Source organism: Columba livia, chromosome 12 (genome assembly GCF_036013475.1).
Source record: "Columba livia isolate bColLiv1 breed racing homer chromosome 12, bColLiv1.pat.W.v2, whole genome shotgun sequence".
Taxonomy (NCBI): domain Eukaryota; kingdom Metazoa; phylum Chordata; class Aves; order Columbiformes; family Columbidae; genus Columba; species Columba livia.
This window is the reverse complement of record NC_088613.1, coordinates 17,816,907-17,838,680: the sequence shown is the minus strand read 5'-3', so window position 1 is coordinate 17,838,680 and position 21,774 is coordinate 17,816,907. Positions and strand designations below refer to the sequence as shown.

General features: G+C 41.0%; 1 protein-coding gene across 1 annotated transcript in view; it reads right to left on the bottom strand.

Annotated features, from left to right (window-relative positions):
- The window catches only part of CUL4B (cullin 4B), a 29,045-nt gene extending 7,295 nt beyond the window's left edge, over window positions 1-21,750 (bottom strand). Inside the window, exons 1-16 of the mRNA XM_065077977.1 lie at window positions 19,530-21,750; window positions 18,229-18,747; window positions 15,477-15,592; window positions 10,788-10,891; window positions 9,407-9,476; window positions 8,831-8,904; window positions 7,624-7,786; window positions 7,434-7,523; window positions 7,095-7,177; window positions 5,920-5,987; window positions 4,660-4,778; window positions 3,796-3,988; window positions 2,206-2,310; window positions 1,794-1,904; window positions 965-1,050; window positions 50-157 (exon numbers count right to left, since the gene is read on the bottom strand). Coding sequence (XP_064934049.1) covers window positions 50-157; window positions 965-1,050; window positions 1,794-1,904; window positions 2,206-2,310; window positions 3,796-3,988; window positions 4,660-4,778; window positions 5,920-5,987; window positions 7,095-7,177; window positions 7,434-7,523; window positions 7,624-7,786; window positions 8,831-8,904; window positions 9,407-9,476; window positions 10,788-10,891; window positions 15,477-15,592; window positions 18,229-18,747; window positions 19,530-19,542 — 2,022 coding nt within the window. The 5' untranslated portion in view covers window positions 19,543-21,750. The remainder of the gene's footprint in view (window positions 1-49; window positions 158-964; window positions 1,051-1,793; window positions 1,905-2,205; window positions 2,311-3,795; window positions 3,989-4,659; window positions 4,779-5,919; window positions 5,988-7,094; window positions 7,178-7,433; window positions 7,524-7,623; window positions 7,787-8,830; window positions 8,905-9,406; window positions 9,477-10,787; window positions 10,892-15,476; window positions 15,593-18,228; window positions 18,748-19,529) is intronic.
- Window positions 21,751-21,774: the final 24 nt, after the last annotated feature.

Sequence of the window (21,774 nt, the reverse complement as noted above, 5' to 3'; positions counted from 1 at the left end):
CACATTACTGAGAGGCTGATACTTGGTATAATATGTCTATATTCATTACCTCTGGGGGCAAGTGGACCTCCATAGGCACGTAGGTTGGCCAATAACCCATGGTCAGAATATTCACTGTTAGTTCAATGTTGCCAGGTACATTCTGGTTTTGCATATACTGTAGAAAGAAACAAAGTAAATGGAAATAATGCAATATTTATTAAACATATTCCAGGTAGAACTGAAAAGTTAGTTAGAACAGGCCTTGTGAGAGCACAGAAGACAAGTGACCTTATGATGTCTTCACTATAGAAACTGCGAGTAACATATAAGAAAATTAGGATAAGAAAAATAATTTTGCTCAAGTTCTAAAGGCACTTTCATACAGGAAGAAAACAGCTAAAGAAGTGTTTTAGCAGGTTGATGTGAATAGGTACCTAATTATGTGTGGAAGAAAATGTTAAAATTGGCTCGTAAACAAAACATTACTGAACCACCAGAACTAATGGGCAAAAACATACAGGGCATTCCATCAGAATACATCGGTGTTAAAATGTTTTATAACTGCCATTAAAATATTTTACAAGTTTACAATTCTTCTTTTATTACTTCAAGTATTTTTTTTTAAGCAGAATCTTGCTTCAGGCTTTTTGCTTTGTTGTTCAGGAAAACCATACACAAATTCAGTAAAATTTTCAAAAGCACAGACAGCACAGAATTAAGAAATAGGTCCTGACTGATTTTCAGGACTGTTTTCCCAGTTGGGCTTTTGTCCACTCCTTTTGAAAGCAATCACCTACAAAGTCCTCTTCTCTGTAGTGAAAGAACCTTACAGACAGTTGGAGTAACTCAAAAGGAGTTTAACTCAATTACAACAGAAACGTTCCCAACTGAAGACATCCTGCACCCTCTTGCTAGGCTTTCTGAGAATAATTATTCAAAAAGCAAGTAAACGAAGGAGCCATGGCAGGCTCTCCTGCAGTACCTGTTTAAACTGTATCATTATGTCTTTTGAAAGCTCCATATCTTTAAACATTCCTTCAAGTTTGCTGGTGAAAGCAGCTCCACATTCTAGAAAAGAGAGAAATTAAATCTTAAAAATTAATCCTCTTTATTTTCAATACCATAGTTATTCTAAATATCAGAATGTACTTTGAAGCAAGATGACCTATTTCAGCATAAGTTCTTACATAAAGATCTGGGTTCTAATTAAGATCCAGAATACGGTTATAAACAAGAATGGGGAAAATGCTTTCATTCGTCAGCTGTTTTACAACCCAACTGTTTTTCCAGGTGGAGAAGACTGTTCATCCCAAGACTCCACTGGCAACATGTCACTCAGGTGACAATTCTAATCCCCATCAGCTGCCTGCTAAACTGTCTCTTGGTGGTAGAACACGATCAGGTTCTAAAAATCTTACTCTTACCGCCCAAAGACTCCATCCTACGCAACAATGAAGACCAGACTAGAAGACTGCTAGCTGGCAGCCTCATGTTTCAGAGCATATACAGAGCGAACAAGCAGCAGAAAACATCCCCAGGTTCTCTGAGCACATCACTGATTTGTTCAGGAGGGAATCTCAACTCTGTCCCACAGGCCAAGGTACACCATACACTTTAAGCTCCTGTTTTTTGGCTATTGCTGCTAAAATTACAAAACTAAAAGCAAATCAGCCTCCTCAAAAATGTACCAGTCATTCAAGACTTGCACATGAGGTTTTTGTATTTCCCCTTTGCATGAGGACAAACAGCACTTCTGGGAAGGCATGTTAAAATGACTGTTTTTAAAAGAAAGCAAGCAGATAGATATTTACCATGTTTGAGTTTGGAAAGCATAGATTTTTCAGCATCTACTGATGCACTCTTCCCAACTAATAGTCTCTTTGCTAGATCTTTTTTATAAAAGGCCTCAAAGACATCTTTTCCTGTAAGAGATGAGATTTGACAGTGATCACAAATCATTTGTTTTAAACGAGCGTTACTGACAAGAGACCAAATCAAAAGCTCAGTAAAGCTGCAAGGGCCTTCACATTAAGATTTCCACAGATTTTGAGTCAGGTCTTGTTATCAGCCTTTGAGCACATAAATTAGTTAAACAGCACTACACCAGCAAACTGCACCTAACAGAGAATGAACACTTAAAATGCAGACTGCAAAAGTTATTTCCAAGTACCTTTATGTTACTGATGAAATAGCTGTATCCCCACAAAAACCCCCAATACTTACCATATATGAATCTAAATATGATCATAATTTTATCCAGCATTTTTTCAAGTTCTTCATCTGTAGCTTCTTTGTTGCCTGCACGAAGCTTTGAATCTACATATTTAGCTAAAAGAGTGTTGAGAAATAAAAAGTTTAGTGTATGCCTAGTATCACAAGGAAACTTTTTTTAAAAAAAAATATAATATTGTGAAATCTTTTGGAAATGTAAAGGTCCTGAAACAACCTCCAAATCAGTTTCATCACAGCTAGTTTGATTAATTTTCATAAAGGCTATAAAGTTAAAAAAACATTATAGCCTGATCTATTTTTTTCATATCACAGAATCCCAGAGTGTCAGGGGTTGGAAGGGACCTGGAAAGCTCATCCAGTGCAATCCCCCCATGGAGCAGGAACACCCAGATGAGGTTACACAGGAAGGTGTCCAGGCGGGCTGGAATGTCTGCAGAGAAGGAGACTCCACAACCTCCCTGGGCAGCCTGGGCCAGGCTCTGCCACCCTCATCAGGAAGAAGTTTCTTCTCATACTAAAGTGGAACCTCTTGTGTTCCAGTTTGCACCCATTGCCCCTTGTCCTGTCACTGGTTGTCACCAAGAAGAGCCTGGCTCCATCCTCCTGACACTCACCCTTTACATATTTATAACCGTTAATGAGGTCACCCCTCAGTCTCTTCTTCTCCAAGCTCCAGAGCCCCAGATCCCTCAGCCTTTCCTCATAAGGGAGATGCTCCACTCCCTTAATCATCATATATACAATTACTGCATCTTTATTAGCATACATAATGTCATAAAATATTTTTGTGTGTGTCAAAAGTTATGGTCCATATTATGATCTCAAAGTAAAAAGTCACTATTGCTGTAGATTGACATGGCTATGATAGAAGCAAAAAGAGCAGAAGAAATATACATAAACCAGTTATTTAAGTGTGCTGACTATATTGCTGAACTACTCTAGCAGATTACTGTTTTAATTTCAAATGGTTTGGTAAGCACATTACAGTTAGTGAGTTGATTTAAAAAGTGGAGGGCAGAAAGCATTACTGCACATGCCTAACAGCACAACGATTGCAAAGCAGGTATTTATTATTCTATGTGTGGGGAAATGATTAAGGTATTCAAAAGTGCAGAGTCAGGCTTGTAATGCACAAATCCGTTAACAACGTTCTTGGCAAACTCCAGAGGCTCTGTCCCTATAACATGAGGGGTTCAGTGCATCCTCATCTCTCTTCACTTTATATTAAAACACAGGAATCTATGTAGAGCCCCTGGTAGCTCTGTGTATGTGTTGGTGGCACAATTATATATTCTCACACCTGGACACCAGTCAATTGCTGGAATGCCTAAATTCTCATGTTCTTCACTTCTTTATAGCCTGGCCAGTGAACTGATAAATAGAGCTTTTTCTTAGTGTTTAACACTATCCCACCAAATAAATCACTTGCACAATAAGGCACTGTAGATGCCCAGTTTGACAATGCACTGTGCATAATGTCTTTTAACACACCATTCCGTCATATCCCATCTGTAAGCTGCAGCAGCAACTCTCTTGCCCCCCACCCAAATTCTCACATGGGAAGAAACTGAAGGAAAATACCTATGAGTTCAGCTGGCTTATTTGGTCGTTTGTTAATGAACGTTTCAAAGGCTTCTTTCATGGCATTTACAAACTTCTCATTCTTGAGAAAGCAAACATCAATAATATGGTCAACTTTGTCTTTAAAATCAAGTAGTTCTTGGACCATGGTTTTGTCTTTTTCTGGATTAATGACTATGGTGCTACCAAATGCCTGCAAAATAAAACATGTCTTTCAATCAGCCTGAATAACAAGTATAAATGACAAGAGTCCTAAGAGCCTAAGTTATCTTTGTAATGTCTTGTTTCTGGTATTCCTATTAGTTCCACTAACACATTAGAAGTAACAGCATTATGAAGTATTTACTATATAATTATTCCCAGACCTTGTATGTTGATTCAAAACCAATCCATGAATAAGTGAACAGATTCAGAACTTTTGTCTGAAGAAATGAATTTAAGCAGGATAAAATTAACACACCCTTTTAAAACATCTACATGCTCAGGTTTTAAACAGGTAAAGCTTCCACTAAACTCGACTTTATTTAACAATACTCCTATGCCATCACAAAGCCTTCCTTCGCAACATCCATTGGAGAAATACAGTTGTCCCCTACAACTAACTATAAGCAAGAAAAAAACCCTTCAAATTTATTTGAGTTCGATAATTCAACTGAATGTTCAATATTTTCTTTGACAGGGCTAGAACAGTTATGGTACTTTTCCTAATACAGTTTCAAAAGCTGCCTATTAAATGTATGCTTATAAACAAGTAGTCTTTAAGTCTTAGAAAAATGCAATAGTTTATAGAGATGGCTCAAATATCTGTGTATAAACCCCATCAATACAATAGTGGCATCTGTTCCAGAGCTCTAAGAATAGTACCTTTATGTACTCAATCCAGTGTTGCAATAGAACCTGTACTCCGCCTCTCACACGACTGAACAACTGATACAGAAGAGACAGATCCTGAATTCGGTTTTCATCAAGAAGGTGGTTTAAACCTGCAAATGAGATCATTTCAATAGAAATTAAGAGCAGAGCGTTACAAAGAAAGTTCAGCATATTATTACAGTAAAGGACTTGTCCAAAGTTGGTATTTTTTATCAAGAAATTGGTGTTTGTTTTTTTTCTCTGTTGGGGTTGTGGGTTGTTTTAAGCTACCTAATATAACAGCAAAACACAAAATGTCTACCTGAACTGGCTCAAACCTTAAAAGCTTTGTTATTGCACTGGATATCTTAGGCTACATGTACTTTACATAACATACTTATCACAACACCTTTGATTACTTCTGCTTTACTGTTCCCTGAAGATTTGAAAAGTTTATGCTCTACTGATCTATAGGGAACATTCCTTGGCAAGACAGAGCTCTGAGTCTCAATTCCAGCTGTAAAATAAATTTTACAGATGTTTGACGGCAAGCAGTTTCAAGAAATATCTTCACCTTTCCCTATTTAACTTTTTGGCAGAGAAGGCCTGATGCTCCACAGCAAGGCTCTACGACAGCAGATGGGTAAATACTGCAAACTGGATACTCCTCTCAACGAAGAGCCCGTTACAGATGTGCAGGAAGATGCTCACATACCTGTTTCATCCACAATCCGGCTAGTAAAGACTTGATAATTTTCTTTTACTATTGAACTCTTGCTGCACCCACATCTATTTCCAGCCCATCCCTCAGAACGACAGAGGGCCACTTCACCCCTCAGAGACTACTGCAGAACTGAGGCAATGTACTTCATTACTCAAACTGCACTACATGTTTAAAACAAGCTGCTGTTTGTGAGCAGCAAGTAAGCGATGTTTCCCCTTTTCTGGCACAGCCATTATTCAAAGGCTACTCCTTTGCCTCTGAGTCTTTAAAAAGCTATTTAACACACCGAACTCAGGAGTCCCTTATTCTAGTTTTCCTTTTGCTTTGCTGTGTATCTCTAAACAATATTGCACCTGCTGACTCCTGACAAGGAGAACTGTACTTGCCCTATTGCAAAATGAATAATGCTATTTCATTAACTGAGTAGCAAAAGACGTTAGATGCAGCTTGCGTCCTCCCCCAGCACCTGAACCTGTCCATTTTTCAGCACAGGAATTGAAAGCCCCAAAGCAGTAATTAGAAACATTTCTATAAAGAAGAAAGATTACCTTTCTGAAGAATGGCTGTTAAATGTTCACCTAGAAGTTGCTTTTCTACAGTAGCAATTAGTGGCTTCCTATAGAAAAAATGTTTAGAATTACTTTTCCTTTTTTCCATTATTGACAGTTTGACATCCTTTTTTTGAGATGTTAACTAGACTTGCCATTGGGAGTGCTCTAATTATCTGTGGCCAAGGACCCAAAATAATTACATATTTATTTTTTTTCCTCCCCAGTAAGCAACCTTTTTTCCTGTTTGCTGACTGAGGATTTAATTCACACAATAAGTCTGTTTAATTCACACAATAAGCCTGGACAATAATTCCATCAGTGAAGTAACTGGTCAGAAGTTTGTCAAAGAATATACCTTTTCCTGTTTGGTGGGAGGAGATTAATGTCTTGGGAGACAAACCAAGGAGAAGAAAAACCACACCTCACAAATCAGGAGGTAGTAAAACAAAATGGGGAGTTGGCCACTAATTATGGTGTGGAAGAAGGAAGCCACTAAACGAGCTAAATGTTTTTAACAGCTGAAGGAGGAAGGAAATAAAAACGTATGACGGTAGCAATAAAACTTCCTCTCAGAGACATTCTCCGTACCTGCTCTTCAAAAAGTTGCTACTACTTGCTTGAAGAGTTTTGTTATATTAGTGACCTATCAGACACAACAGCTGTGCCTTTATATTAGGAGAACATTTCTCCTGTCCTACCAGTCATGACCTCCACTTGACTGTATTTGAGAAAATCCTGCCTCTAAGTAGAAAATACTGAAGAGTGATATTAGTCAATAATTCCCTAGACTCCATAAAGAATATGCAAATATTTTAATGAAAATATTCAGAGCCTTTAGCTTGAGAATCCTCTATCCCAGGTCCTATCTTTTTCAAGCAGGACGACAGCTCATTAATTGCATTTCAGCAAGAAACAGATGTTTGGACTGGGGGTGGCAGCCTGTTTTTATCCAGCCAAAGGCCCAACAAAGTTTATGTCAAAATACCTAGTGGCTTAGAAGAAAAGGGTATTAGCTGTGTGAGCCAAGATAGTGCTTCGCTGTAAACAAGGAATTGTGGGAAATGAAGAAGCATTTGATGGTCAATAACTGAAATAAACTGTAGCTATTAGATGGCCCTCAACAGAAGAAGGGCCAAACAGCTAACAATGCCAAGCAAAGAGATTGCACTTACTGCGTGCTCTGATCTAAATAAGTGATTATCCTGTCTGCTTCTTCTTCCAAGCGTTTGTTGACATGGTGAAGATATTCTGGTACCTGGAAATGCCAGAGTAGTTTTGCACATTTAAAAAAAAAAATCAAGAGAAGAAAAAAGAAAAAGAAAGTACTGGTCTGCCAGCAGCAGCTTCGGTTTTAAGCAGAAATCATCAGCACTTTGACTGAAGGCAACTACATGCAAGTTTCCCTTTTCAGAGTGCGAGAAAACATAAAAGTCACATTATTGCCCTGTACACTGGCCAAGGCAACAGAACAGCTCCTCTTGCTAACAAATATTGTTAAACATTCAAAATACCTCTCGTTCCTGCATAAGCCTCTGCCCCTCTGCTGCATACAGGCGGTTAGTCTCTTCCAAGAATCTATGTTCGAAAGAGTCTTGATAGATCTAGAGAAACAACACGACAGCAATGCGTGGTAAAGCTTACTGCGCACTAAATAAGAATCTGAGCTGTTCATTGGTTTAAAGGTGAAACACGTTCACTCACCTGCAGGTCAGAAAGCATGCTCAGAAGGCTTCGCAGTAAACTCCTATCGATAGCCTCACCATTTCTTTCCCTCTCAATCAGCAGAAGAATGCCGTCAATGGTTTTGTTCTGAACCTTCTGATCACTGATTATGTGAGTTCTGAACAATTCTAGCCCCATATCCCTAAAACCAAAATAAAGACTGTTCAATAAATTGCACAAGAATCAATCTCAAATGTTCTTTAATAATAAAAATTGATCTAGATCAAACAGAGAGGCCAGTAAATCTAGCATTCTCCATATTCCTCATTCCTCTGCCTCCAAATCACTCAAGATGAGCAAACACTTAAACACTAAAATAAACCATGACAAAGCATCAACAGTAAGCTACAGATTTTAAAGACCAAAGCATGTATTTCTCCTAAATATCCACCTAACTTTTGCAGCACCTAACTTTTGGCAGGATGATGGAAACTAAGTGAGCAGCAGCCTTCCCAAGAAAAGGATAATGTCATCCCAGGTCCCAATTCCGTGGTTAAGCCGTTGGACAATGCTACTACTTTTGTCCATCACTATCTAATCTCCGATTCTTAGGCAGAGTTTAGAAGAACCCAGTAATGCAAAAGACAAGGATCTCTGCTTCAGGCATCCCAGTTAAAACCTTCCATGAATTTGAGACTGTGGGTCTGGACACTTTTGGGAAAAGTCAGGCCCTCCATCCACTCCTTCAATCTCTGGCAAAGGAATTCACAGAGTGCCAAAGGCACTGTAGACATTTGCTAATTATTAAAGTATTAGTGGGGGAGTCCAAAAGAGAGTAAGTTGCTTTTATTTTAGGTAACTTTTTCCTTCAAAAATCCTTATGGGACTTTGAATACTACACACGCGAAAACCAATAATTGGGCAACCCAAATCCTGACACATCAATTGTTGAACAGGCCCTTTCCGTTAACTGCGCAAACTGGAGGCTGGTGTCTACCTACCTGAAATTTGCTATCACAGCTATTCTAGAAGAATCCCGTAATTCACGGCAAATAAATTAATTCATGGCAAAAAAATGAAAAGTGAATCTCCCTTTGCAACAAGCATGTATTAATTCTCCACCTAATTTACAGGTCACTATGAAGTTTGTATAAAAAAACCACAACACAACAACGACAAACAACAGAAAACCAGCAAGATATATCGATAAATATGCCCCCCAATAATTTTTTCGTTGTGCCCTTACCAAATAGATGGCAGCATTGAATTCTGAAGTACGTAAGTTCGATCCAAGAACAAAAAGATACTTCTAATCATAATCTGTTATGAGAAGGAATAAGAAAGCCGCAATCATTTTACTCTTGAAATTGAAGAGCAACACAATTATGCTCCAAAAAAACCCACACCACCCATTGCCAGGTTTCAGGCATCGCTTTCTTAGACAGTGATGATTTGTTTACAATATTCTGCCAATCTCAGCCAGGTGATCAACGTGACATTTAGCATCTTTCTACATAAATGGATATCTCCTTTTGTAATAGGAGTAAAAGGAGAAAGGTTTGCATAGGAACAATGGTTAGGAGTTGGGGGGGGGGGAGGGGAGTGGTCCAAGATCAGACCAATGTGTCAAGAATCATGCTATAGACAAATTATTTCTAAGGCTTGATTTATAACAGACTAGACACAGTTGTATTTCACGAAGAAGCGTTATATAAATTTAAGACAACATTTCAGAAGCACAGTATGTTCGCAAAGGAACAAAGTTAAGCAAAATACAGGCTGACTAGGCAACTGGTTTTATTTAAAAAGATAAAAAACTTACCATTTGTCTGCAGTGATCCTGCCAACATTTGTCTATTTTCTTTAGAAAAAGCACACTATCCAATGAATCCATGAAGAAATCATTAAGAAAATTAGGATAATTAGATAGTGTTAGCAATGAAACAAACCAACATTTTTTAAGACACTTCACAGAGGGCACAAACTCACCTACTCCCCAAAAGAACCAGTTAACTTCTTGCAACATATTTGATTTTAATGAGGGTCCTTGTGTTAATAATGAGAAAACAAAATTATTTGAACAACTAAAATAAACCGATCTAGATACTTGTGATTTGTGTAATCCCCCATTCCTGGGGAGTAGAGGAAACACACATATCCCCACACCTCAAAAACCAATAACGCACAATACATGTAAGACCCCACACCACTACACTAATAGTATAATTTCAGCTCATGTTAAGAGATAATCTTAAGACATACATTTTGTCCTTGAAATTTAACTTTTATTTAGCTCTCTGCACACTTCTGATAATAGTTAATATCCACTTAACAGGATATCAATCCGATGCAACTCAAAACTTTTGAAAATAAACCATTGTGATCCTCAGAACCACTAACACTGTATGCTGCCAGACCACTAGCACTTCTCACAGAATCCCAGAATGTCAGGGACTGGAAGGGACCTGGAAAGCTGATCCAGTGCAATCCCCCCATGGAGCAGGAACACCCAGATGAGGTTACACAGGAAGGTGTCCAGGCGGGTTGGAATGTCTGCACAGAAGGAGACTCCACAACCTCCCTGGGCAGCCTGGGCCAGGCTCTGCCACCCTCACCGGGAAGAAGTTTCTTCTCATATTTAAGTGGAACCTCCTGTGTTCCAGTTTGAACCCATTGCCCCTTGTCCTATCATTGGTTGTCACCGAGAAGAGCCTGGCTCCATCCTCCTGACACTCACCCTTTATATATCTGTAAACATTGATGAGGTCACCCCTCAGTCTCCTCCAAGCTCAAGAGCCCCAGCTCCCTCAGCCTTTCCTCATAAGAGAGATCCTCGAACTACTTGTTGGAAGACTTCTCTGTTTACCTGAGCATGGCAAGTTCAGCATATAAAAAAGCCTGGTGATAGAGCCAATACAGCCTTTTGAAGCCTTGCTGTAAGTCTAATCTGAGCTTTTGTACAATACCAAAGTGTTTCATAAACACCAATGAAACTTTCTCACAAACTTTTCAAATGGTTACAGACATAAAGGAACTAGCTGTGGTTTCTGAGGTCCCACAAAAAAATGAAAACAGACCAAATTACGTAAAAACTAGGAATTCCCATTAGCATGGCGTAGCGTCATGAACTAGTCAAAGAAATCCATCACCACATACTGTCACGTAAAAATGTTTTGGCTTGTCAACAGCTAAAAAAAGGATATTCTCTGAATTGGTGAATTTGTGCTTTAATGTGGTCTTCACAGATCTGTCTCAATTGTTTGTACAAGTTTGCAGAAATCTTGTAGGAGCAGAGATTTTCAACAGCCTGAAGTAAAGAGAAACAGACACTAAGAAAGCTGTTTATACTCTTATATGTGGTTTTACAAGGAAAGGCGGAAAAGAAAAACCAATACCAAACCAAAACGACCATGGAATTCTTCTGATTCTCACTCAAAAATCTACCAGCTTTTAATTGTAACACAGTTAACAGCTGCACGCAGAACACCAGAGAGAGACGTGGTGCTGGATATAGCACCACACCGGTAATAAGAGACAACGGCGGGCCATGCCCTGAGCAGCTCCCAGGTTCTTCATTTCAGTCGGAGCACCGTCACCTCGTAAGGAGCTGCAAGACTTGCACCTCTAAGAAAACCATGTCAGTCTGTGTGCCAGCAGCTTGCTGGATTTCATTCTTCAAAGCAGACGCTTAAGGTCTCGATTTTCTTAACTGCTCTGTAAGTCACATTGATGAATAGTAAAGCACTGCTAGTGTTAATTTCTTTTGCAGTCCTTTCCTCAATTAAGCTTTCCTCATCCCCAAAAGTACATACATATAGATATTTATATATATATATATTGCCATACATCAACCCCTTGCCTGAGTTAGTTATAATCCTGAACAATTTTTAGTAGTATGACTACATCCCCGATGTGTACAGTGACAAATCTCAGATCTCTATATCATAACCAAATATTCGAAGAGTTGTCACTGTGTTTCACAGTGAAAAGTGAAAAAGTAGTATAATGGGGACATGCCCTGGAGGCTGAGCAAGGAAACAGGCATTCTTAAGCATAACTTAAGACTTGATCAAAATTTATACTACTTGCCCAGATTTGGAAAGCAACTGAGCAACTTTAACTCTTTGTGAACTGGTGAAAGCCACAGTATGTGACTATTCTGTAAAACATCTGTAGAAGGTAGAGAGGAAAGGTATATATGATTTTCAACTAATGTCTGTCAAGTTTGTTTATTTTTTAATGGAAAATAATTCCATTGCCAGCACAAACAACTCATACGAAAAAATGGACGGGAAGAGCAATCTGTTCCTCAGCAACCACGCAGGGACAGCACAGTTCAGAAGGACATAGAGCAGATCTAACCCGTGACACCGAGTCCCCGCCCCGGGTATTTCCCAACAGTCCAAGCAGAAGCCCCCAACAAACAGTGAGCAGCCAGTATTAAAACCAGAGCAACAAACCAAAACAGCGAAACAAGGAGTTTCTCAGTTTATCCCAGCATATCAACAGCAAACAACTCTCTAGAGCAAGTACACTACAGCAAATACTGGCTGTAGGACAAACAGAAGTTAAACCACACAGATAAAAACCTCCACGAAAAACAAACCCCAAACCAAAAACATCCCACGCAACAATAAAACAAAAGAAAACCAAACCTGCATAATCTTACTGTCAGAAGCAAATGGGCATTGCAAGAGAGCAAGTGTGCCAATAAAGACTAACCCAGGTCTGAACAATGATTATTAGGAACGGCAGAATTATCACTGAAGTGCACACGTCCTACTGTTTTGAAACAGCAACAAATTCAACCCTCAGTCTCAACACTTAAGGAACCCAAAACAAGTACAACGATGTGATAGGAGAACATAAGCTACAGTTCCCCATCCAGAGCGAGTTCTAGACGCTGCTCAGCTCCATTCTGCTCTTGTACCCCCAGGGTCCAGCTCTAACTGAATCAGCAGCAAAGCAGGAAATAACCACGGCTTTGGTTCCAGCAGAAAAGGAATGGAAAACACTGAGCTTGAAAAGCCTGATTAGATCTTCAGCAACTGCAATAAATAGGTTTTTTTCTTTTCTCCCACTTAGTTTGGAAAAGCCAATGGAGAGCTGGGAAGATGAATGTTTCAGACAGAACTTGCTGTTACCTGCAGAACCACAGCTGGTCTCACATCTACCCACCAGCCACCTCCTGGTACTTCTGGTCACTTCATCCACCTCAACTATCAACATTTTTTGTAACAGCTGTCTATCAAAACAACTACTATTGAACCATGCTGCTCCACAGCCTTAAAAGTATGAGCCTCTGCACTGCAGATGGACAAACGCATACCACTAACCTAGTGAAATAACATTTATTAAAACACACTTGTACGTAGCATCCATGTAAAGCTTTTGCATTCGTGTATCAGAAATTACAAAGCGTTAAACACGTCTGCTAGTATTTAGTGTTTGAATATAAAGTGCAAAACTTCTGCTCCTAAGCTGATAATATCCTTAGAAATGTTTTAATTTTAAATTTTATTTGTGAATTTTGCTTGACTGGCTTTTTTTGAGATATTAAACTTTTTAAGCACACAAATACAAAACCTTTTGCTAAGATTTGCTCCGTGGAGCATAACATCACTACCGCAATCTTAAGCTTTGCAAATTTAATTACTGGTATCACACAACACTAATTGTAATGTATAAAAAGTTCCCGACAACTTAAGGGGCCCTAGTTCACAAAATTATCTTGTTCTGATTTTGTGGAATAAAGCTTTCTGATCAGGGAATTTGGTCCCTGAAGTGGTCTGAACATCCAAAGGCAAAGCATCATATTTCCTTTGCGTAACACATATATATTTTTTCCTTTTAAATTTCAGCCTCCACAGCTGGGTTGGTGTGCTGGGGAAAAGCAGGAAAAAGAACTGAACACAGCTCTGATGAGAGAAAGAAATCAGAACTTTCCAGAAGTACTTGTATCTGAGATTGATTTTTTAAAAAAAAGTACGGATCTGGTACCAAAGATCAATTTTCTGGTACTAATCTAAGGAAAATTAGTCTACTAAACAAGCTTTCAATTCTGTAGCACTTCAGCTACTCAAAGAGGTGTTATCACTTCTCTTGCTGGGGAGGAATAAAGCAAGTACAAAGCTAGTGTCCCCCAAACAAATAAAGCCTCAAAATGTTTGCTCAGTGGGATTTTTCAATGCAGACAAGAGTTAAACCAAACTCAGTAAGTTAAAAAAGACACAAACAAATATCTTATTTTGAGGTGTGCAGAACTTTTACAGACTCTTTTGCAATTCCCCTCTGTGCTTGGATAATGGTGTCTGCCAAGGCATATTTGGCATCAGATCCATTTACCAAGCAGCTGTTCAGAAATGACATTAGTTCAGTTAGCGTTTAAAAACACTAGTGATTTCTATTACTATTTTTAAATCAAGACACTTATTTTTAGATTTATTAAAAAAAGGAAAAGTTTCATACTCGAGTGCACTCCATTTCATGGAGAAGTATGTACGTTAAACCTGAGCTTTAAAAGAAAAAAAAAAAAGTGTATTTTTGTTCTTCTGAGCAAAACTATCATTAAATTAAGCCTATGGTAAAAGCAAGCAGAAATATAAGGGATAATTGTGAAGCAGAAACAAGGCTTTCAACAAAGCTTGGTACATTTAAACAAATTTGGATATCCTTCAAGTATTTAATTATCTGTTATTTGCTCTGTTGTTCAGCCTCAAGTAATTTACAATACCAGCCAATACAGTGGGTTGTGATTTATTAGTTTCATCCACTTTTGCAAAAGTAATAATACTATTGTTACATTAATACCACCATATATTGTCCTGACAAACTGTTAAACCTCTCTATTTTTCTGTTAATCGAACGTTACCAAAGATTATAATGAGCTTAAAAGCGCACTGGTCTGAGGAACTTGGAGGAATGGCAATTCATCCTTCCCGAAAGTCTGTCCCCAAACCTTGTTCAAACAGGACTTTTATCCGCAATTTTTCACAGAAATCAGTCGTATTCAAATGCAACTTCTATTGAAAAAGGGAGAGCAAGGGAAGAAGAGACACTAGAAACAGATGGAGAGGCTAAACACACACAGAGGAACGAGTCAAACAACTAAGCAGGTACTAAAGGCTTTCAAAGTTGAGTAAAAGGCTTAAGTGCTGCCTAAGACCGCTGCTCAGCTGGGAAAACCACAAGTACCACAGCGTTAGTGGGGACAAGGTGAGGAGAGGGTGAAGTGTCCCCAACACACTCAGCTCAAAAAGCAGAAGTGGAGCTTATGAAAAAAGTTAGGAAATGCAGTTCAAGTGTGATCACTTCCTCAAGCATTTGGGGCAAAACAATCAGAGCTGTTGCTGGAAATAAATCTTGATTCTCAGTTGTTAGAACAGACAGAATGCTGAGTGATTAGAACATTACAATCAAATCAAAATTATGCAATTTAAGAAGAAAAATGGTATTCTATTTACCTTTCAGAAGCCAAACAAAAATTTCAGTTTTCAAATGATTTATGGTACTTTATCAGATAGTCTCTTCAGGAAAACGGTATTTTAATAAAAGTCTTTTTCTTACCTAAACACCAACATTTTAAGATATCACATTTCTCCTTTAGCAGCTATATACAATAAACCTCAAAAGAGTGAAGGGAATACAGCTCCTTGCCTTATTTAATTCTTATTTAATTTCCTGGGAAGCCATACCTTGGATTATATTGTGGTAAGTAAAGAAATTTCCAAGTTGAATGTTAGGGCTTGTGAATTTTTACTAATGATTTCAAAATCTGAGGAACTATCATTGAAAAGTTTTTCTATGACAAAAGCAGGTATCAAGCAAAATGTCATATTCTTCCCACTGTTTCAAAAGTGTCCTATCACATCACTTCTACTTAAAGCACTTACCTGATAGAGCTCCTCTAAATTGTACTTAATCGAAGTACTGTTCTGGATAGCTTCTACAGCTTCTTTCAGTTTTTGCCAGGTTTCATCTGTGTAGTTTTCAGGCAATTTGGGTTTATCTTTAAAAGAAATTATATAGAGAGAGTTTGAGAACGTATTTAAAAAAAGCCAGAACGTTTTACCTTTTACAGAAATGAAAAATGTAGCTTTGAGAGGGAAAAGGTATGGGCTGATGCTCTAGATTTTAATTTACACTTCCATGAAAAGAAAGCAATAGTGTAAAAGCAGTACCTTATTTCCATTTAAAATAGTAATGCATTTTAAAGATTCAGCATTGCTCCTCACATGCACATCACAGCATCGGCAGCCCAAACAGTAGCTCTGATTTATAAAAACCACAACTCTGTGCCTGAGCAGTTCAAGAAGGGACAGAAAGCTAAAACCCAGCAAGAACTATCTACATCTCCACGACACTCTTTTTCACTACTGGGACATTGCAGCTAAAAGAAAGTGAACATAAAAATTGAACACGATGAATTAAAAGACAGAGTTGTGTATAGCTTTTTTTTAAAAAAAATTTACTGTTCATTAATTCTACTCTGTATTAACAGCTGGAAAGAAACCCTCAAGAAGCGCACATGCAAACACTGTAATTATAACGCAGGCTTTGTGGTCACAGGGAAAACCTGCTTATTTTAAGGTAATCCATTTATGTCTCTCTTAGGTTTCACCTTAGAGTTAAGATCTCTTTTAATGGTTAAATAGCTCAAACTTCGCAGATTTGTTTCCATCTGCTTTTTTTTCAGCCTCTTTTCTGCAGGTGCCCCAGCGTCCTCAACAAGACTAAAGCATTTCCAACTGGCTAAGAGAGATTCCCCGAGTCACATCCTCAGAATACCTGGACTATTTTAAAATCCTGTGTGTTCCCACAGCCAGATATAATGACCGTTTGTGTTCTATTAAGCACGTTCCCAAACGGAGAAGGAAGAAGGAGAAAATTCAGGGAGGAAGTGACGTGCACACCCACACCACCAACAGGTGAAACCGGCCCAGAGTTCGTACTCTACGAAAATTGACAAATTGTAAAGCTTTGTGACTTATCTAGAAATAACAAATGGAGAGAAGTAATTTCTTTTGTCCTCACAAGCATTTCCCTTCAGTATTGGCAATATCCCAACACCAGCTGTATTGTAAGAATCCAGAGACAACTAACTACAAGTGACACTTGCCTGTTTCCACTATCCACTAATGCATACGCTACTAAACAGTGAATACCAAGATTCTGGATTTCAGGAAGTTATTTAAGTTGTAAAGAATGTTACTGCTATCACACTAAGATAATAATCTTATTATTGTTTAGAGAGTAAATAGAAAGGAAAGCTGGCAGATTCTTGAGACATTTAAGCATGTGATTCAAATACCAATGCCTAAGCAATGATGATCGTAGCACCATGCAATCCATGACAGTTAACAAACATTTTAAACATAAAAAGTCGACTTCCCTTAAAAGAGAAGGGTGTGCAAGCAACAAGAGAGTGGCATTTATTTCTCACTATCATGCACCATAAGTATAAATTTTAAAATAATCGATTTAAATAATTAAGATGTGATGAGCAGAGAACACTTCTGAGAATTAGGAGGACCTTAGAGCAGAAAGTGACGCTGTGCACCCGAATTGCTGTAAAACATTACATGGCTAAAATAATCCTAATCTTTACCTTCTGTGATATCTCTACAGAACATTTGTATCAATTGTGTATTTAGAAATTAATTTTAATATCAGTAATATCTTTTACTCCTCCTCGGGGAAAAAGAAAAACAACCAAAGAAAGAAGCTATCAGACTATTTTAGAAGATAGCAATAGGCAGGAAATAAGAAAAGCGCACAATTTCCACATCTTTATAGAGAAAAAACGGCAAAATTTTAGCTAAGCTTTCTGCCTACACCTGTTTGTATTTTTGTTTACCAGACAATGAAGCAGCATTAGCACAGAAGTGTTTCATTTCTTTGCTTCAGTTGGTCTCTAGTAACAATACTGGAGAATTGCAAACATCTTTTGAGAGAATTTACAAAACAATGTAACCTTGTAAAGTGAGAGGATGTTAAGACAGAGAAAAGACATTAACGAGTTAAATAATAAAAATTACAGCAAAGATATTGCAAGGAAAACACTCAGCAAAAATCTGAACTACCTACTTTAGAGGCAAGTGGGGAAACCAGAAAGGAAATCCACCATAATAGCCTGATAATCACCTTAGCGTTTCAACATTTAAAACTAAGCACAGGCAGATTAACCTATAAACAGGCAACACTGATAGCGGCAAGATATATAGATTCAGGCCCAATTTAAAAAAATGTGTAAAGACTCATCATAAACAGGGCTAAAATATATGTTATGCCCTGAATTAGGATTTCTAGAAGAGATTATCAAATGTTCAAGGTTTGAAGAAAGGCGATTTACACACTTACGTAGTAAAACCTTTCGTCTAACACGCAAGTTAAGGCCTTCTCAACAGAGTGAAAGAAGTCTGAAAAATAATCCCAAGCAGTGAAGTGTTGCTCAGGATGTGTACATGACTGGGCAAGAATGCATTATAAAACATTATTCCCCCTTTACATAAGTATGGAAACATTCACCACAGAAGAGCATTTCCTGTAAAACCTGGAGCTATTTGAAAACCAACCGGTTTTCACACTGAAAACAAAACACGAAGCTGAGCTCCCCATAGGTTGTGACAAATTATGGCCTGTTACCTTTAAAGTTCTTGATCACTAATTTCTTAGCAGAGCCAGGTTTACTGTTGGCGAAACTGGAAACAGTAGAGGAGGCAGCTTTGGTCAGGCCATTTGCATGATGCCCCACGGCCACTGACGAAATTAAAAGGCTTTTATTTTTGAGCTGTTGTTGGTGCTGCTGTTGAGAAGAGGCGGCAGGAGAAGAGGAGGAAGACGACTCTTCAGCCATCTTCACATCGAGTCCAATAAAATCCACCGAGTCCTCAAAGCGCAGCTTCTTCTGGAGGTGATGGTTAGAGGAGGCAACCCCTGAGGAGGAGCACGACGAGGTGGTGATGACAGAGGAAGAGGACGAGGAGGTGTTTTTGGAAGGAGAAGAGGCGCAGGAAGAAATGGAATCAAATTCTTCTCGTTCAGAATTGCTGTTGCTGCTGTTATTTAACTTTCTCTTCTTGCAGGAGGAGCTGCTGCTGGTATTACCATCAGTGGCAGGTCTGACCTCCTGGGCTGCAGCTGGGGGGTTGGGGGAAGAGAAACCTGTGGGAAACATGAACACACAGAAGTGAACAGGCTGAGGTGCATCAAATCCTTGGGGTGTGACAAAGAGAGAGAGAGTTTGAGAGCCAGTCTCTGGTTGGTGTCTCTCGGGGGGTGTCTTTCAACTCCTCTCTCTCATCAGTGGAGTCCTTCCGTATTCCCCCTCCTTCGCGTTCTTCTTTCTCGGAGGAATCACTTTATCGCCTCTCTTTCCCTTTTCTTTATTACTTTGTTTCTTCTCGTAGTTTGTTTCTGCTTTCCTGCTTTCTTTACTCCTTGCTCGGCACAGCGCCTCACCACCCACGGCTTTGCGTCAATTCTTCTCTCCAGCACCGGTATTTCCCCGCGGCTGCCCGCTCCCCCAGCTCGGCCTTCCGCTCCGCTCCGCTCCTGCTCCAGCCGCCTCGTCTCCGCCGAGCAGCTGCGGGAGGGCTGAGCGGCTCCCTCACGCCTCGGCTCGGGCCCCTCGCCCCACCGGTGTCCCTGTCGCTCTCCCGGCCCGCACTCGCGCCGCGGCCCGCGCTCCTGGGGCTCCCGCCTCCCCCCCCTGTGCCGCCCGCTTGCGCTTCCTGAGGGGGGACGGCCCGGCCCGGGGCTTGTTATTGTCAATACACGGCGGAGAGGGAGCCTAAAGATGGCGGCACATCCGGTCGCCGTGCATGCTGGGGCGCGGCCGCCCGGAAGCGCGGCTGGGCAGCCCGGGGAGGCAGCGGCCCCACCTCCGGTCCGGCAGCCCCGCTCCCCTGGCGGCCCCCGCTCCTTCCCGCCGCCCCCTGACCTACCGGAAGTGATCATCCTCGCCGGCGGCTCGTTACGGCCGCGCTCGTTATCCCCCGCCTCGCGCGCCGGCGCAGCGCGCGTCCTGCGGGAAGGGGCGTGGCCGCCGCCTTCCGCGTGGCGGGAGCGCGGAGGGGCGGGGCTGCCGGGATTGTCCCTCGGCGCGCCCCGTATCCGGGTCCCGGCCCGGCCCCGGGGGCGGGTCCCGCAGGAGCCTCCGGCTGAGGTACCGGGGGGCGAACCGGGATCGGTCAGAGCCCGGGCAGCTTCTGTTGGAAATAACTTTTCTTACGTTTATAAGTAATCGTTCAGTGCCAACGTTTTAATGTGATTCTAGTATATGTGGACTCGCACTGGGCTAAAGCCTCGGGCTGTGTGGGGTTCGTGTTTCGTTTGTCAAAAACACCGACCGCGGATCATTCGTGGCTCTTTCTGCTGCTGGTGTGTCTGTTACCAAAGGAAACGTGGACTCGCCAAGAGCATCGTTTAATTCAGTCGCTGTTGAGAAACAGCTGCAAAAAGAGCAACAAAGCAAGCGACGAGGTTTTGTTCCAGCAGAAACCCTCCAAGGGCTTCATCCGAGAGCTTCCGCCCGCCCTGCTGACCACAGAGCTCCCGCCAAGCTGCCGGCAGCTCCGTGCGCGGTGGAGAAGAGAGACGCTAACTTGTCCTGGTGGAAACGGTGGTTTGGAGAGATACAAATGTAACTTTTCGGAGCTTTTTCCATAGCGTGTTTTCTGTCTGAGTAACTGGGGTGTATTAGAACGGGGGTGGTCAGAGGGGTCCTCCTTCCCCTCTACTCCGTCCTGGTGAGACCACATCTGGAATATTGTGTCCAGTTCTGGGCCCCTCAGTTCCAGAAGGGCAGGGAACTGCTGGAGAGGGTCCAGCGTAAGGCAACCAAGATGATTAAGGGAGTGGAGCACCTCCCTTATGAAGAAAGGCTGAGGGAGCTGGGGCTCTTTAGTTTGGAGGAGACTGAGGGGGGACCTTATCAATGTTTATAAATATATAAAGGGTGAGTGCCATGAGGATGGAGCCAGGCTCTTCTCAGTAGCAATCAATGATAGGACAAGGGGCAATGGGTTCAAACTGGAGCACAGGAGGTTCCACTTAAATATGAGAAAAAACTTCTTGATGGTGAGTGTGGCAGAGCCTGGCCCAGGCTGCCCAGGGAGGTTGTGGAGTCTCCTTCTGTGCAGACATTCCAACCCGCCTGGACACCTTCCTGTGTAACCTCATCTGGGTGTTCCTGCTCCATGGGGGGATTGGACTGGATGAGCTTTCCAGGTCCCTTCCAATCCCAAACATACTGCGACACTGTGATACTGTGAACTGGCAGACAGCTCCTGAGGCCTGAAACATTGCGCTAGTGGCGTGTAGAAAAGTACGTTCTCCAGATTAAAAGAAAGAAAAAAGCTTCAGTCTGTATTTTGACTGGTTTTAGAACAAGTTGTGTAGTTCCCAAGCACTAATAAGTTACATTCTAAGTCAGATGTAATAGAAATAAACAGGTTTGCTGAGTAAATAAAACTTTTACGATTATGCTGTCATGTTTTCCTGTTTCCTGTAACTGTTGTGTTCACTTAAGCCACATAAGGTAAGAGGTGCAGAAGTGTAAGAGATCTTAAATTTGTATGGATTCTTTTTTTGGAAACTATTTCTCTTTTTAGAAACTATTGGATTTATACAAGTGCCGCTGTTCTGGAGGAGCAGGAGGCTGTTCCTGTCCAGGCAGCCATTCAGGTGGGGAAGAGCCAGCCACTGCGTCCCGTTAGTCAGAACACGGAGCTCCTCACCGCTCAGGTCTGGGGCTTGTGGGTGAGCAGGGGAACGTGAGGTGAGGTGCTGGGGACCCGGGAGGAAGCCAAGCACCTCCAAGCCAAACCTAATTTGACTCTAATAAACACTACATAACCTAATTGTGTTACGAGAACCCATCTCTGTGTCTGGCAGGTGTCTGCCAGCATACGCAAGTTGCAGAACAGCCACAAACCACGCATGAAACTCAGAGTTTGTTCCCATCACCGGGGGATCTCCAAAAAGCACCTGTGCAGGTGGGAAGGCGGGTGTTGCGGAGCCCGGTCCTTGCTGGAAAACCTGCAGACCTGCCGGTTTCACCGCCCTCCGAGGATTTTCCGCTGTGCTTCGGTCCTTCGGGGTCACGTTCGATCTGGAGCCTGGGCGCTCCTCCCCGGCCCGTGATACCGCACACGGGGCTTCTGCCGAAAAAACAGCGCCGTATTTGAG